We start from the raw sequence: 17,187 nt of genomic DNA on the forward strand, positions 1-17,187 counted from the left end.
TATGAACAAATGATAACTTAAAATTCAGACTGTACCTCTCATTTCAGCAGCACAAGGGTGTGTGACTTCTAGTTATTGAATTCCCAGCAATAATACCAAATCTGTGTTAATCACTCACTGTGCAACTAACATTAAAAGAATAGCTTTGTGGTTTTTTTTGATCTTGTGGGTACAGTTTCACGTATGGAAAAATATCAGACATACTACTTCTAAAATAAACTTAAAAAACAAAAACGGGTTTGGTAGCACTTTATAGACTAACAAAACATGTAGATAGCACAGCCCACTTCTTCAGCTGACCAGAGTTTTGAGTTTAGTTTATCTGAAGAAGTGGGCTGTGACCGTGAAAGCTCATTATTCCATCTCTGTTTTGTTAGTCTATAAAGTACTTCCAAGATAGCAGTGTTGTGTGTAAGGACGGCCCTCTGGCTGGCTCCGCAGGGACGGACTTCTGTCATGTACAAACAATATTAGCAAGAAATCCACTGGGCCAGTAATAATGTGAGCTTCCTGTAAAGGACATTCAGTTCCTCTTGAAAAGTGATTTGTGAGAAAGTTAGCTTTTTTTTTTTTCAAATCATATTTTGAACCATATGGCTATGGACAAAAACATGCAACTGTGGCTACAGTGCACTCTTGAAGGCTCAACAAGCAAAACGAAAAAAAAGGACCCCACGTTATTTTTAAAACTAATAAGCGTATTTTTAAAAAAGATTTGTGATCCCAGAAAGCTCCCCCTGACAGAGCTGCTGCTCCTGTTCCCCCACAGCAGGAAGGAGGACAACTCGAGCAGCTTTTCCCACGTTGTGTTTCGGGGTTGCAGTGTAATTTCCACAGCCTCGTGATCTTTGTGACCATTACACACTGGAGGTGCCGAGGGGGGCACTTTGCACGAGGTGATGGGGCGGGGGGGCGGCCGCGGGGCAGCCCGCACCAGACCGGCGAGCTGCCAGCGGCGCGCGCTGAGGAGTGCTCGGCTGCACAGCCTGGGCGGGAACCGGCCCTCCCCTGGACTGACCCCGCGTCCTCAGAACCCAGCGCTCCCGGTTCGCTGCAGGCCCCTGATGCCCAGAGCGGAACAAATGCCTCCCCCACCCACTCGCCGATGCTCAGTCAGGTGTTCTGAGCCCCCCGACTCACCAAGCAGGACAAATAGGGGCCGGCCTCTGCCCCTACTAAAGATGGCGTCCAAGGGAGACCAGCCCTAGCTCGCGAATCTCCTTGCCCTCCCTTCAAGGGAGACCGACTTCTTCCGGCCAGCCCAACCTCCGCCTTCATCAAAGATGGCGGCAGTGGGCGCTGACCAAACCCAAGATGGTTGCCAACTGCCAGCCAATGACGAGGCTCTGGGTTGCCGGCTCAGGCTGGAGTTGCGGGAGCTCCGGCCACCTCTTAACCCCGCCGGCGGAAGGCGGGACTTCCTGCGAGAGCCGGGCTGTCTGTGGGGGAGCGTGATCGCCAGATGGTTGATTCGTGAGCGTTCGCGCAGAACCAGCGCGGGGCCGGCCGGCGGGGGCCGGAGATCTGCCCGTCTCCCGACGGGGACCGGGCGGGGGATGGACGCAGAGAAGATGGATGAGAATGAATGGAAATACCACGGGGAAGGGAACAAGAGCCTCGTCATCTCCCACAGCCAGGTGCGGGCAGCGCGAGCCCTCCCCTCCCCGCGCGGGCTGGCCCCGGCTGCCGGGCGGCGGTTTGGGCCGTTGCGCACGCGGAACCCCTGCGGCACGCCGGGGTCGGAGGGCGCCGGGCAGCGCAGCGGCCCCTGTGGAAGGGAAGCCGGGAGGCCCCAGTGCCTGTCGGCCCGTACGCAGCGGGAGCAGCGAGGGGACGGGAGGAACATCGCTCTCCCCACCTTCCCCTGCAGAGGGGTGTGCCGGGACTGCCACCCTTGCTGTAGCGGGAGGTGGATGCTTGTGCAGGGGATGAAGCTGCAGGGAAATTGTGCCTCCTTCCTCAGTACACTCCTCTGGAGAGGGGCGCTGTGGGATGCAGCCCTAGGAGAGGTCTCTTCCCCCCTTCCCCCCCCCCCCGTCCGGGGTAGAGAACTAGGATTACTTTTGAAAAGTGATTTATTCCTTTGTTCTCATTCGTGCCTTATAAAAAATCCATTTTTCTCATCCCTCCCCCCCGCCCCAAGAGGAGGGGAGGCAGACTTTACCTGGTGCTTTTTCTCACTTCCTGAACAGGTAACTTTCCACTCTAGTCACATATTTAAGATTCAGTCTCCTGGTTTTCTCTCTAGGGTGGGGTGTGGTATGGAGTGAAACTCTGCCACAACTGTCGAACAAGCCAACATAGACTGTTTACCTGTCATTTAAACCTGCTGCTTTCCCTACAGTCTGCTCCTCATTTTAAGGGTAAATAAAGAAAATACCCTGGTGTATAGTCATTTGCTATACTTTTGGGAGGGGAGATCTGGGGAAAAGCATGAGGGAAAGTCTGTTACCTTACACTGTGGGTGAGGAGGAAAGAGAAGGAATAAAGATGTGGATATATGTTTTAAAGGGTGACAGAAATCTTTTCCCCCTCCCTTCCTCCATCCTACTTGGGAGTAATTGAGTTTGTGGCTAAGGCAAAGGACTGGGATTAAGGAGATTTGGGCTTTACAGTACTTTTGGTTCTATTGTAGACTTCTCTGTGAATACAGGCATGTTGTTTAATCTTTGTGCCTCCACTTTCTATCTATAAAAAGGGCATAAGTCTGTACTTCACTGGGGAATTGTGAGAATGAATCCACTTATTTTATGTGTTCAGATACTGGCAATGAGCACCATAGAAAAGCTTATAAATACTTGTGTATTCTGTACTGGTTTAAAAGATGTTTAGTCATTTTACTATCAACAGGATATTATTACTCTTCACTTCTCTTTTGCTGGGCATTTTGATTTATTTCAATTATCGGTATCAAAACGTTTTACATGCTTTTAAAACAAGTGTATTATTGACTTTGGCCAGGTTTTTGTATCCTTATGTACAATTCATTTGCAGCCTTGTATGCTAATTCCAGCATGGCTATAAATGGCTGTTATTTTCCAAGATATAAGTATCCGAAGATAAGAGATCATAGATTTAAAACAACCTTTTTTACTATTGGTAAGGCAGAAGTGATCAAAGCTAGAAGGTTGTGTTTGAGTGTTAGTTCTTATTACTTGCTCCATCTATATTTTTTTTACTGGTCCTAGAATGAATATATGCCAGGTTTTAAACTTCAGACTTTTGCAATTTCTTTTTTTTTTGTAATGTATTCATCAGCTTAGATGAGAATTCAAAACCATACGTAAACATGTGCTAAGGCTATTATGGCATCTATTTTATTTTTATCTTGGAGACTATTTTTTTCTGTCCTTTATATTGAAGAATTTCATAAATACTGTGAAAAGGTTGTAAGGATTAAAACTACAATTAATGTTAAGTGGTTTTTTTTTTGGGGGGGGTGTGCATTTCTTCAAGATGCAATTCTTAAAAATACCAAACCCAGAAATCAGTAGTTGGATGGTAGGAATCTTAGAAACAATGCTTCATTATATTTAAGGGCTGACTTATTCCAGGGACATGAAACATTCTAAACATGTAGAAACTGTGGAGTCATACCTTAAATTCTGTATAGTTGCTGACTATGTCAAATGTCTTCACCACCACACAAAATCTGAGATGTTTGCAATGCAAATAGGAGGCTGCATGTTGCTCTAGTACAAACAGCAGTTAGCCAATTAATCTTGCTTCTTAGTACTTCTAATTTTGTGGCTCACTAATTAACTATTTTAATTTATAAAAGTTAAAACACAAAGTACTGTATGAATGTTAGCTTAATTTTGTTGCTAATCACCAGTCATACATATTGTTGTCATTCCAATGGTCTGTCAGTCATCCTAGGTGTGTGCTAATGGAACATTTGTATACGCAAAGTAGTGACTAAAGTTTTGTTCAACCCAAGCATGTGTCACACTTTCTTGTATCTCAGTTGTGCAACAGTTATGTCTGTGCATACAAGAACTGCATTTATGTAGAGGATGTGATGTCGATTAACCTAACTTGAGGCTGAAATGCTGCTAATAAGTTTTTTCCCTTAAACTTTTGAAACCTGAATGTTCACACAATTGCACCGACATTTGAATTAGACTTGTCTAAGGAAGCATGATCACAGTATGATCCTCACTTATGAAATGGTAGACAATAATAAAAGGACTGTTCATGCTCAAAGGCCTTCTATACCTGTGTTTCCTAGCCATACAGTACCGTTATGGCTAGGAATCACTGGTATAAAAGGCCTTTCAGCACGAACAGTCCTTTTTTTTTTTTTTTTTTTTTTTTAATTGTCTACCATTTCATCAGTGACTCATTAGGTAATTGATCTATTATCTTTCTTGGGTGGCCTTTTGAAATTTCTCATAAGCTGTTGGTTCAGAGCACTGTGGTGTGAATGTAGAATTGTTACTTAAAAAGCACTGCAGCTGCAACTACATCGTGCAACACAAATGTGGATGTTAAGAAAAGTTTAGACCTGGGGGGAGTTGTGTGTCACTGATTGCACACAGAATTCCTGTCTCTTGCAGATTATTATTATTATTATTATTTTTTTTTTTTTGCTTCCCTACAGAAAAATCTGACAGGGAAGCAATGGGAAGCTGTCAGAGCACTCATGCACCGTTCACTAGTGGTGCAGGTACATCATTTCAGGCAGCCAGTAGAGAGAGAAATCAGTGAGGGTGGGGAGACACTTCAGCCAGTGACTCCTACCCTGACCTGGAATCAGTTGCTAGTCTCGGCTGGGCTGTAGCCAGGAGAGAGAGGACTACCTTTTCCCCTGACAGGACTGGCTGGGTCTATGGCAGGCCATCTCCTAGCTGCAGGAAGTTCAATAGCCCCCCATGCTTCCTGCTCCCATAATTCCTCAGCTGTGAGTGGAGGGGTTACTGTACATAGGGACAGTCCTTGTGCATCCAGACCTTCCATAACCAGACATCCGTTCCAAACCTTACCTCATACATCTAGAACCCCCTTAGCCTTCCATACCTGAACCCCATGCCCCTGAACCTTAGCTCCTGCATCCAGAGTCCCCTTGCACCAGACCACTCTATAATGATCTACCTGCACTGAAATGCCCACCCCGAAGAGCACCATCTTTCTGCATCACCTTGAGCCCCGCCATCCAAATCCTCCATGCCACAGATGAGCTGTGACCAGACTCGCATCCCTAAAACCTCCACTTCACCAGCACCCAGACTCCTCCACTGAGCCCCAACCACCTTCATCTGGAAGCCCCTGCAGAGTCCCATTACCCCACCCCCGCCTCGATCTTCAGTGCATCCATATCTTGCCCACTGATTGTCCCGTTCAGAATATTTTTTGCTGTATACCTGGTGTCCCCTCTCGCTGAATCCCTGCACACTTGTATCCTGCCTGGTTGAGACTGCTTGCCAGAGAGGGGCAAGGTCCCTGGGGCTGCGTCTAGACTGGCATGATTTCTCGCAAATGCTTTTAACGGAAAAGTTTTTCCGTTAAAAGCATTTGTGGAAAAGAGCGTCTAGATTGGCATGGACGCGTTTGCGTAAAAGCACTTTTTTTGCGGAAAAGCATCTGTGCCAATCTAGGTGCGGTTTTGCGTAAGAAAGTCCCAATCGTCATTTTTGCCATCAGAGTTTTTTTGCGTAAAACAGTTTTTAGCTGTCTACACTGGCACTCTTGCGCAAATAAATTTTTTCCCCGAACGGGAGCAGCATACTATTTGCGCAAGAACAGTGACAATCTTACATTAGATCATCAGTGTTCTTGCGGAAATTGAAGCGGCCAGTCTAGACGCAGCTAGAGTGTTTCTGGAGCAGGCCCAGACCTTGTTCTGTGTCAGGATCAGATGCAGCCCCACTGCTGAATCCCTGTCCCTGGAGTGGGAGGTAGAAGGATTGCAGGATGAGTTTCCACCTTTGTGCAGCCAGTGGCCTATGAACCCTGCCATTTGCTGTTGACAAAAATTGCAGATTTTTGCAGAATTTTAAAATATTGTATGCAGAATTTTTATTTTATGTATTTATTTTTGTGTGCAGAATGCCCTCAGGAGTAAAAGTTGCAATGGAAGGAACAGGGCTGATACCTTATACTATTGATATTCACACTGCTGCTATCCCACCAGTTCGCTTGCCCTGAAGTTCAGAGCCTAAAGACTAGTCTATGCTATGCCCCCTGTCAATCTAAGATACCTTATTTACGTAGCTGAAGTTGTGTATCTGAAATTGATGTACTTAGACCTTCTTATTTGGTGTCTTCCATGCAGTAAGGTCATCAGCTATTCTCCGCTCTAGATGGTCTCTCGCTGACTCCATTTACTCTTCTCGTTCTGGTGGAGTACCTAGGTGGTGGGAGACCATTCGGAGGTCGATTTATTGTATCTAAGCAGACATGATGAAACTACTGATTGCTGCCATGCAGTGGAAATGAGCACTTAGAGAAAACTGGACCTTAGCAAAACTGGTTTTTTTTTCACTGCCTCAAATAAGTCAGGAGAATGAGACTTGCAAGCAATTGCTGTAATAAAAGTTTTCTGCTTGGGAGAATGGTCTCCTTTTTGTGACCATGGACAATTATCAAGTGGAGATTAGGGCTGTGAAAGTACATGGTTAACCAATGAGCCTGAGTTCATCAATTAACTGTCACAATTACATGAAGGCCCCCCTCTTGCCTCTTTATTGGAGGCAGAAGCCTGTGGGTGGGCGGGCAGGCGGGAGCCGATATGCACGAGGCGCTACCTCCCTCACATGTGAACATATAACTGCTGAAAATGTCATCAGCTACTTGTTTATTTAGGTAAACACTATTTTAACATCTGTAGCAGGAAGAGGTGGTGTCTCACTCTTCAGAAGGGAGCTGCACATCTATACAGATTTGCATTTTAACCAGTGTTTATCAACAGAGATTCTTGCACTAAAACTTGAGTCCTTAATTTAGACAATTGCTCTATATTCTTTAGAAAGTCCGTGCTTCAAACAAGGCTTAAAATGAGTGTTTTTATATTTCTCTTGTAAAAAGAGAGCTTGCAAATTCCTTTTCTTGTCTAGTATATATGCTTTTTCTTTTGGTTTATTGCAACCGGTGACTTCTATTCATGTCTGGGTGTGTAATGTATGCAATGGTAACCTAATATTTTGTTAAAATAAAATGGTAAATAATTGGTTTGTTTCAAGGCACTTGGTTTTTTGGAGTGATTCAGAAACAATGATTTCTCTTACTAGCCTGTTTTTGTGGGGTCTTAATAGTCCCGTCACAGAGTGGGTATGCCCAGCCTCTTCTGAGGCAAAGTGTTGAGCCTATCAGGCCCCACGATATGTGCTCCACCCTGTGGATGCTGCAGTCCCAATAACTATCTGCTTTCTCCCCTCCAAGTGTCCAGCCTTGCAGCCCTAAGTCAGTGGCCCCTTTGCCTGCATTAGGGTCCAGCGGCCGAGTCAATAGCTGTCCCCCGTCAGTGGGGCAGTCAGGCCCAGCAGAGGGGTCAATAGCAACAACAAGATCGCCTTGTCACAGGGTGTGGGGGTTAGGAGGATGGGTCCTCCCTCTCCACCAGATTCCAGCCCAGGGCCCTGTCAGGGGTAAGTGTTTCCTGCCACTAGCTCAGTAGGGAGTCTGCCCACAACATGCTGAGCTCTCAGGGATCTAGCTCCCCATCCTGCACTGCTTCCTACCCTGGTCACCATCAGTGGCATATTCCCCATTTGCCTCCTCTGGACAGGGAGCTTCCCTGGCCTGTTTTTGCTGGCTGGCATCTGCCTGCTGATCCTCCTCCTGAGCTCTGGCAACAGCTCCTTCCTCTGCTGTGGTCAGCCCTGACTGTGTGGCTCCACTGGCCCGTATACTGGTCCTCCAGTTCGAGCGTGCCCAGTGTGGGTAGGGGGCACTCAGACAGGTAGACCTGGTTAATCCTTACCAGCCCAGTGCAGGGTTGGTATACCCCATCACAAAACCAAAGGACTAATTATTTTGGGAATCTGGGAGAGAGAAGATTAAGTCCCAGCTTGCTTTTTTGATCAGTGTGTCTTTGATACCTCAATGGTAGATGTATACTATGCAGAAAAAATATTTTGCCTTTAGTGTGGGGAAAATCAATTTTTTTATACACTTATCTTGAAATTGAGTTCACTTCAGAAGAAAACACGTATGCTCTGGACATCTTGTGTTGAATTACATGGAAAGATTGTCATGATCTTACTTTGAAACGTGTAATGCTGTCATCAATATTTTTATTAATTAAGGGGGGAAGCCAAATATCTTCACTGAGGTTATGCCTACACCGCAAAGGTATTTCAGAATAATGACCACTATTCCAAAATAACTTTGTGAGTGTCTACACAGTCAAACCGCTATTTTGAAATTATTCTGAAATAGCGGACGGCTTATTTCGAGTTCTGTAAATCTCATTCTACGAGGAATAGCGCCTATTTTGGAATAGGTGCTGTGTAGACAGGATGGGGCTAAATTGAAATAGGGGGCCTCCAGCCCTTACCAGGGTGTCCTGGTGGCCACTCTGGCCACACATAGAGTTTTCCTATCTCCCCTCTTCTCCTCTGGAGCCCTTAAAGCTGCAGACTCTGCAGGCAGGGTTTGTGGCTCGCAGCAGGCCTGACAGCCTTGAGCCACCCTGCAGCTGCCGCTGACTGCATTTTGGCCTAAGATGAGCCAGACAGATGGTGCCAGCCAGCCCTCCACTGCTCCCCGGGAGCATTCAGCCAGCTCCCAGGGTCCGCAAGCAACGTGCGCCTTCCTGGTCTGGTGTGGAGGTCCTGGACCTTATTCAGGTTTGGGGGGATGAGACAAACCTCCAGGATCTCTGCATTAGATGCAGGAATGTGGACGTCTATGGCCACATGGCAGACAGCCTGGGGAGCAAAGGCCACATCTGCACCCAAGAACAGGTGCGGATAAAGGTCAAGGAGCTCTTCCAGGCTTATGCCAGGGCAAAAGAGGACAGCTTTCGATCTGGGACAGAACCCCACACCTGCCCGTATTACATAGAGCAGGACCGCATCTTGGGGGGTGGGGCATGCCCTTTTCTCCCAGTAGTTATAGACTCTGTGGTGGAGATGCCCACGGTCATCCTTGCCGGGAGCCCAGATGACGGCGACGGCGATGGCGATGAGGCCATCCTGACCCCCCTCCGACCTGACCCAGGAGACCCTAGACTTCCCTGCGGACAACTCCCAGGCATCGTCCAAGGCCGGGGAAGGAACATCATGTGAGTGCCATCACTTTCCCATCATGGAGGGGGTGGGGGGAAGGGAGCTAGGCACTCCCTGCTAGGCCCTTACTGGCTGCAGATCACACAGCCACGTGTGCATGTGGGAGCATGTGTCATGCTGCTCCTGGGCATGTGGCCCCAGCAGGCTGCAACACAGGAGCCTTGGGCTCTTGGCCACAGGCTGGAGAGGCCTTCAAGGCTCCTGACCCTAGGGTGGCACACGCTCAGTACTCCTGCACATGGCACACGGGCATGGCCACAGTCTCGGGACATCCCTCGCTCCCGGGGACATCAGGGACCACTGGCCATAGTGCACATGGCCAGGCTCCAAGCACATCAGATGCGACAGAACTGAGAACTGTTGCTCTTGGCTCACAGATGGGGGTTGGGCTTCCATCACTGTGTCCCCTGGGATGACTGACTGTCTCTCTTTGTTCTCCACAGCCAAACCAGCTGCGAGTGGAGGGCAGTCAACACCTTCCGGGACGTGCTCCTGCACCCGAGGCTTCCGCAGGCACGCACAGCCAATGGACGAATACCAGTGACCGCACCTGTTGGTACTGTGAGCCCTCAACTGCTGGGTGGAGGAGGACTTGCATCTCCGTCGGGAGAGCTGGTAGGAGGTGCTTGCACAGAGTTGCGCTCCCTTTCCAATGATGTGCACACCCTGGTGCAGAGCATGCTGCCTCCTCCCGCTCCAGCCTCTGCTCCCTCTCCAGCTATTGCTCTTCCTTCCACTCCCTCTCCCGCTTCTCCTTCTCCACCCCCTGTGGACACTGAGGCCCCTGCAGCAGTGGGAGCCACTCCCAGCCTGAGCCCTGAACCTCTTCTCCCTGTTTCTCCTCCTTCCAGTTCCCTCCTCCCCAATTCTCTACAATCCCTTCTTTCACCCTCTCTCCTCCCCTCTCCATCCCCAGTTTTTTTATCCCAGTTCTGTAAAATAAAATTAAGTTTTGTCCCCTGTCGCCCTCAAAGGTGTTTATTTTTTTCATCAGGAATGGGGGGAAGGGAGGTGTAAGTGGAGGGACGGCAGTGAGGAGTGAAGCAGAAGCCCCCAGTGATGCGGACCAGAGAACAGTGTCACTACTACTCTGCGGAGAAGCTCTCCCTCGGGACCTCCCTGATGGGCCTGCCAGGTGGCAGCCATATGTGGCTGCTCAAAGGCACTGCCTAAGTGGTCTGCCTCCACCCTCCACCCTGGCAGGAGAGCCTCCCCCTTTCTCTCACACACATTGTGCAGGACGCAACACACAGCTACCACATGTGGGATGTTGTGCTTCTTGAGGTCCAGGTGGATGAGGAAGCATCTAAAATGCACTTTCAGATGGCCGAAGGCACCCTCGATGACCATGCGGGTCCTGCTCAGCCTGGCATTAAATGCCTGTCATGAGGGGTTGAAGTGGCTGGTGTACAGCTTCATGAGCCACGGCTGCAGGGGATAGTCTGCATTCCCCCCCCCCCCCCCCCCCCCCAGGCACATGGGCATGCTCATGTCCCTGACTCTGATGTGGCTGTCGGAAGAAAGTCCCGGCTTGTAGCTTCTGGCAGATGCTAGAGTTCCTGAACACGCGTGTGTGGTGCGCTTTCACCAACTGCCCAACATTTGTGTGTGTAAACTGCCCCGGTGGTCCATCAAAGCCTGCAGGACCACTGAAAAGTATCCCCAGTGGTCTGGGGCCTGGGTAGGGATATGGATCCCGTTGCGAGCCGCCTCCCACAGTTGGGGAAGCCCAGGGTGCCAAACCCCTCGATGGCGGCTTCTATATCTGCCAAGTGAATGACTCTGTGAAGCAGGGTGTTTTTGATCGCCCTGACTGCATGCAGAAGGAGACAAACTGAGAAGCACAGGGGTGCCTGAGAGTGCCCCTTTCCTAGTCTCCCTCCCCCCCCCCCACTCACCAGGAGCAACCCCCTGCAATCAAGGCCACCCCAGGCAGGGCTTTGTGTGGGTGGGACAGAACAAACCTTCCGGGGGGGGGAGGACTTGCGTCCCCTCCCCCCTTTACCCTAGGGAAGCCCATTCCCTCATTCCACCCCCTTCCTGGGACACAAGCCTTAGAGTGCCATACCCACATGAGCAGGGTACCAATGGTCGATCTCCCCACACCGAACTGATTCCCCATAGATCAGTAGCTGTCTGATGTGGAGAGTTTCCAGAGGGTGATGGTGATGTGCTTCTGGAGGGCAATGGTGGGCCTTGTGTGTGTCCCATCACCTCAGGGCAGGGGCAAGCCACTCACACGGCTAAAGGAAGGTGTCCTTCTTCCTTCAAAAGTTCTGGAGCCATTGTTGGTCTCCCTAGTGCTCCAGAACAATATGTCCAGATGCTAGACCATGGCAGGGCATGGTAGCCAGACCAGGGCAGCTAGACCAGATGCGGTGGGGCACGGCAGCCAGACCACGTCCAGGTCCTGTAACGGCTCCCCCACATACCCAAGGAGGGTCTTCACAAAGTCCTGGGTGTTAGGTACCTGCAGAGCCTGAGAGACAACCTGCAGAAAGTGCTGCAGAACTTGAAAGCTCCAGGAGGAGCTAAAGTGTGCCCAGAGGCAGCTTCTGCTATGGAGCAGGAGCTGCCTCTGGGCACAGAGTGCTGTGGTGGTCTGAGTAAGAAGAGAAAATGCTGCTTTGTCCCTCAGAGACATAGGCAAGCAAGCAGGGAAACCTGAGAAATGGCTGTCCAGGGGGGTTCTTTCAAGCACGAGCCTTAGATAACTCGTGGCTGCTGTCTGAGGCTAACTACGGACCTGATGCCCTACCAGAACTGGTTCTGGGTGGCCTAAATACAATTCAGCGTCCAGTCAGCATGGATGCGCTATTTCAAAATTTCTAAGTGGTATTTTGAAACTCATTTTGGGTGTAGACGTGATATTTCGAAATAAGCTATTACTGAATATCTCTTTGGGTATGTCTACACTTGCCTCCTAGTTCAGACTACGGAGGCAAATGAAGCATACCGAAGTTGCTAATGAAGCGCGGGATTTAAATATCCCACGCTTGATTAGCATATTCACAGCCAGTCACCGTTTTAAAATACCGGTTGCCCAATTTAACTTGCTGCGGCTACACGCAGCAGTCCGATCCAAAACCCTTCCCTCGAATTAACTGCTACTCCTCGTGCAATAAGGAGTAACAGTTAATTTGAGGGAAGGGTTTTGAATCGGACTACCGTGTCTACACGCGGCAAGTTAAATCAGGCGACCGGCCACGAATATGCTAATGAAGCACAGGATATTTAAATCCCGCGCTTCATTAGCAACTTTGGTATGCTTCATTTGCCTCCGTAGTCCGAACTAGGAGGCAAGTGTAGACATACCCTTCCAGAATAGCTGATTCTGAAATAAAGCTGCTGTCTAGACCTAGCCTGAGTGAACTGGATTTAGCCACTTTCATAATAAACGTATACTCCCTGAGACTGTTTTTGATGCTACTGGAGACTGTTCTACCCTCAGGATCATATATTTAGAGTAGTGGGCTTTTTGCTTTGTTTGCTAGTTAGACAGCTTAGTTTGATATATGAATTAGATGCAGACTATGGTGTTGAGTTTTCCATTTTTTGGAGCACAGGGAATAATACTATTAATTGCTATCTCTTTGAGAAACTCAATTTTGTAGAATTTTTTTTTTTTTGGTCGCACTTGTTTGGGTTGAATAAGATGTATGAATAAGAAGAACCTAAATGTCTGTGTTCTGATGCTCTGTGCTAATGCCATTGCTCATTGTATGACGTGGAGCTGGCCTTTCTACAAGAGTGAGTAAAACATTGCCAACAGAATGACAGCTGGAACTTATGCCTTCAAGACTTCAGGTCTTAGCATACAATAATAGTCCATCGTGTTCAGTGCATGCTGGCGCTTGTCTTTATGTGGCATCTGTGATTCCATTTCCATGGGAATTCGGAGCAGCCCTCTGGTTCATGTCAAATCATTAATGAAACCCTCAGATAGGAAAAAGTCTGGTTGTCTGTGTCAGAATGCTTGTCATAAATGCAAAGGTTTGCATGTGCTGTTGGTCATTTTTCTTTTGGCTTGAAAATTCTGGGGCCTTTCTGTGGGGCTTTGAATGCAATGTCAGTAGAAGTGACATTCTAATATTTGAGAGATGGTACAGGTTGAACCTCTCCAGTCTGGCGCTTTTTGGTCCCACATGATTTTAGTTAGCCAGATGTCCACTTACCATGGGTGTGCCCTAGTTTCCCACAGTCCTTTCTTCAGCTGATATTGGTGGTTTATGAATATTAAGGTTCATAATAATGCTGTTAATTGAAGTTACGGGGTTGTGGGAGGTTTGTAATACAGTATCATTAGTATTAATGGAAAAAAAGTAAAAAAAAATAAATAAATTCTGCAGCACCTTAGACACTAACAAAAAATGAAGATGTTAGTCTATAAGGTGCTGTAGGACTATTTGTTTTTTTTTAAGTGGTTTTTTTTTCCCCAGTTAGACTAACACGACTACCCCTCTGAAACATTAGTACTAATGGTTTCAAAAACTGCATACTAACACTTAGTGCTAGCAGCAAGGGAAGAATTAGCTCAGGTGGTATACATACTATTCCAAAAGGTACGTTAGAGCACTGGCTCCAGACTACTATGCCCTTTTCAGGAGTCTGGTTTGTTTTGTGTACCCAGAATCTCATTTAAAAATGGCTCACTTTCAAAATCAGACAAATACAGTAGTGTCACATTGTTACTGAAAAATTGCTTTCCTTCTTTTTACCATATCATTATAAAATAAAACAATCAGAATATAAATATTGTACTCACTACTTCAGTGTCTAGTAAGTATGTTCAATTGCTGTTATTGGGCTAATTGTGTAGTCAATACAAGCTGGGACTGAGCTTTGCTGGCTTGTGCCAGTTCCAGGAGCCACCCACGCTGTGGCTCCATTTTAAATGTAGTAAGAGCCACTGGGCTTTTGCTACATTTAAAATGCAGAGGTGCAGTGTCCTGGCTCACACTGAGTCCTGCAGCCCTTGTTTGCAGAGGTCAGCCCTGTCCACTGTGAGCAGGGGGCCCAGGTCCCTGTTGGGACCCCCATGGACAGGGGCTGCTGCTGGAGCAGCCTCCCCTTCCCGCCTTCCCCCTTCCTCCCTCTGATGCCACCTCCCTCCCATAGAGGCAGCAGATTGGGGGGGAGGGAAGGTGCTGAGGGAAACCAGCTTTTAAACCAGGCACCCCCCCCAAGCATGTGCTCCTGTTCCTCCCTCTGAGAGGCAGCGAGGGAGGGGAACGTGGAAATGAGTAGTTGGTACTCCACTCAGAAAGCTTATGCTTATTGGGTTGTCGACTACTTGCTATCATATATAGTATATTGACTAGTATAAACAAGTCTGTAGGTCATTTGAGTTTGTACTGACTTCATTGGTGTGTTTTTGTGTGCCCTGTTTGTAAAATTAGGCTAATATCTAAATGATGTACTACCTGGAAGATCTTTGTGCTCCCCATAGGAGTACATTTATTCCTGAGACCCATTGCTTTTGAGGAGAGAGATTCTGCTGATGGGTACAACCATTTTTAGACCTTTTGGTTCTCAACCTCTTGGCTTATTACAAGGCTTGCACAAAAGCTAGAAATATTGAGCACCGGAGTAATCACTCATAATGAAGAAGCTGTCATGATCTCAAACTGGAATAGTAAACTGTTAAAAGTATTTGTAGACGTAGCATTTGAACAGTTAATGTAGCAGGGCACTTAAGGTTTTCAGATATTTTAATAATGAAACAATACAAAGTTGATGTGCTTTGTAGGTTGCTGAAACTAATTTGCTAAACAGTTAAGGTGAAATTATAAGTATGTAGCGTTGCCTATTGGTTAACAGATTTAATAACAAAATATATGTTAGCATTTTTGAGACTACTGTGAAATAACTGTTAAGTCAGTTATGGCTATGTTTATTCTTTTGAATGGAGTGTACATTTAAAAGAATAGATCCCCCCCAATGTTCCTTTTAAGATCTTAAATTTACTATGTTATAAGACCCAACCCAGGAAGATTTGCTATCCATATTCTGTTAATCTCTGCACTTGTGTGGTATTGTCCTATTGATTAACAGATTTTCAAATTAAAAGTAGTGTCTCCTTACTGTTTTATGGTCTTGTATGTCTTCTGGTTACAGCTGTTTGTATTGAGGGTATTTGGGAAATGAATTGTATCTTTGGTTTGCTGTGATACAAAGTGGTTATTTTTGCATTACCGATTGGCTATAAAACAAATATGCAGTGAATGTTCATGTCTTTTGTGTGTGTGTGTCTTAGCTGATTTTATTTTGTTATAGCTTATTCTTTCAAAAATCTATAAGCCATTCATGACAGTTTGGAACTCTGAGATGAGTGAAAGCCTGAGTGGTTGTGTGTGTGTGTGTGTGTGTGTGTGTGTGTGTGTGTGTGTGTGTTTTATGAAAGGAAAAACATAGTGAACTTCAAATATTTGATAAAGAATATAGCTATTTCAGATGTGAAATGAGTTCCAGATCTTAAGAATATTACTTGTCATATTTACTTCAACTAGTTCAAAGAAATAGCACCAAAATACATAGATAATTCATGTCAGACTGCAAGTTGAGTGTGCTTTACTTGCACAAGGAGCTGTGTGAAGTAATCACAGGCTCCTTTGACTACAGATGTACTACGACCTGGTCTACAGTACAGGCAGGCTGACGTAAATTGCCTTGCATCGTCTGTGCATCCTGATGAAGATGTGGATGTCATATCACAGTAAAATGTGCATGTAAAGTGTATTGTTAAACTGATGTAAAACCATCTTCCTGAGTGATATAGAGCAGCAGTTCCCAAGGGGCAGGGGACTGGCACTGAGGCATTTGGGATGGGAGATGGGAATCGGGGGTGGGTGGAAAGGGGGGGTTGCAGGAGACTCTAGGGTTAGTAGTTGGTGCTGGGGGTAATGGAGGGGTGGGGGGGCCTAGGAGTTAACGCTGGCTTTGGGGGCTGGGCTTTTGGTGGACTGGTAATGTTTTATTTGTATATTAATTTGCATAGCAAATATTGCCGGTCTGCCAAAAGTTTTGAATTGGTTTGCTGGTCCTCTGTATCAACAAGGTTGGGAACCACGGCAGTAGAGTCATGGTCTACCTACAGATGCCGACAGTATGAGTGTGGATACTGCATGATCTATGCTAATCCTAACAGCTTTGCAGCAGCTGTCCCATAGTGCCGCCTCCTATGCAACAACTACCACTCTGGCCACAACTTTAAACTGCACTGCTCTGGGGTCACAGAGGCTGAAGCTGCTTCTTCTGAACCTTTTGCATGTTTCTGAAGTGTAGTTTTTTTTCCTGATTGCCCACATTGGCAAGCACACATAGCAGCTCATCCTTGTGTGCAACTGTCCAACTGAGCAGGCAGGCTCCGTGCACTAGACACAATTCCTGCCTGGTTAGTTGGACGGCTGTCTTGGAAATATTGCCTCTCTCCTGATCAGAGCTCCAGGAGGATCTAAAAGAGCACAGTCACAAACAGGTTGGACTACCCTGGTCTGGCACTCTTTGGGCCCTGACCAGTTCTGGACAAGGGAATTTGCTGCACCAGGAGAGGTAATTTCTGCCCCTTTTTCTGACAGACTCTCGGCTCTCCTGTGGTCCATCAGTAGACCCGACAAGGTCCCCCTCCCAGTTGCAGGGCTCTCCTGCCTCCCATCACCAGGCTTGCAGCTCCAGAGTTAGTTCCAGGGCCACCAGGCTTCTGGCTCTGTTCTCTGCAACTAGGCTCCCAGGGCTCTCTGGTCTGACAACATCTGTGGTCCTACTGGACCACAGATGTTGCCGGACTAGAGACATTCCACATTTCTACCGCCACAGGTTGACTTGGTAGAAAAGTAGCTAAAAAGGGGTATGACAGCATTAGCAGTGGTGGTGCTTGAAAGCAAAGGAATTTAAGAAGAGATAGCACAAGGTGCTGGGGAGTGCAACAGTAGATCTGTTACTGTACTGCAGACCTGCC

The 17,187-nt window shown here is 47.3% G+C and overlaps 1 protein-coding gene across 3 annotated transcripts in view; it reads left to right on the top strand.

Annotated features, from left to right (window-relative positions):
• The first annotated feature begins 1,307 nt into the window (after positions 1-1,307).
• The window catches only part of IPPK (inositol-pentakisphosphate 2-kinase), an 88,441-nt gene continuing 72,561 nt past the window's right edge, over positions 1,308-17,187 (top strand). The window contains exon 1 of one of the 3 annotated variants that reach the window (XM_075939712.2): positions 1,308-1,637. Coding sequence is in view for 2 of the 3 variants with exons in the window: in XM_089781095.1 (XP_089637221.1) it covers positions 1,914-2,192 (279 nt within the window). In the remaining variant the exon portion in view is untranslated. Of the gene's footprint in view, positions 1,638-1,704; positions 2,193-17,187 lie in introns of those variants that run through there. The other 2 variants (XM_075939711.2, XM_089781095.1) reach the window with 2 other exon arrangements.

Source organism: Pelodiscus sinensis, chromosome 11, assembly GCF_052426305.1.
Source record: "Pelodiscus sinensis isolate ZL-2025 chromosome 11, ASM5242630v1, whole genome shotgun sequence".
Taxonomy (NCBI): domain Eukaryota; kingdom Metazoa; phylum Chordata; order Testudines; family Trionychidae; genus Pelodiscus; species Pelodiscus sinensis.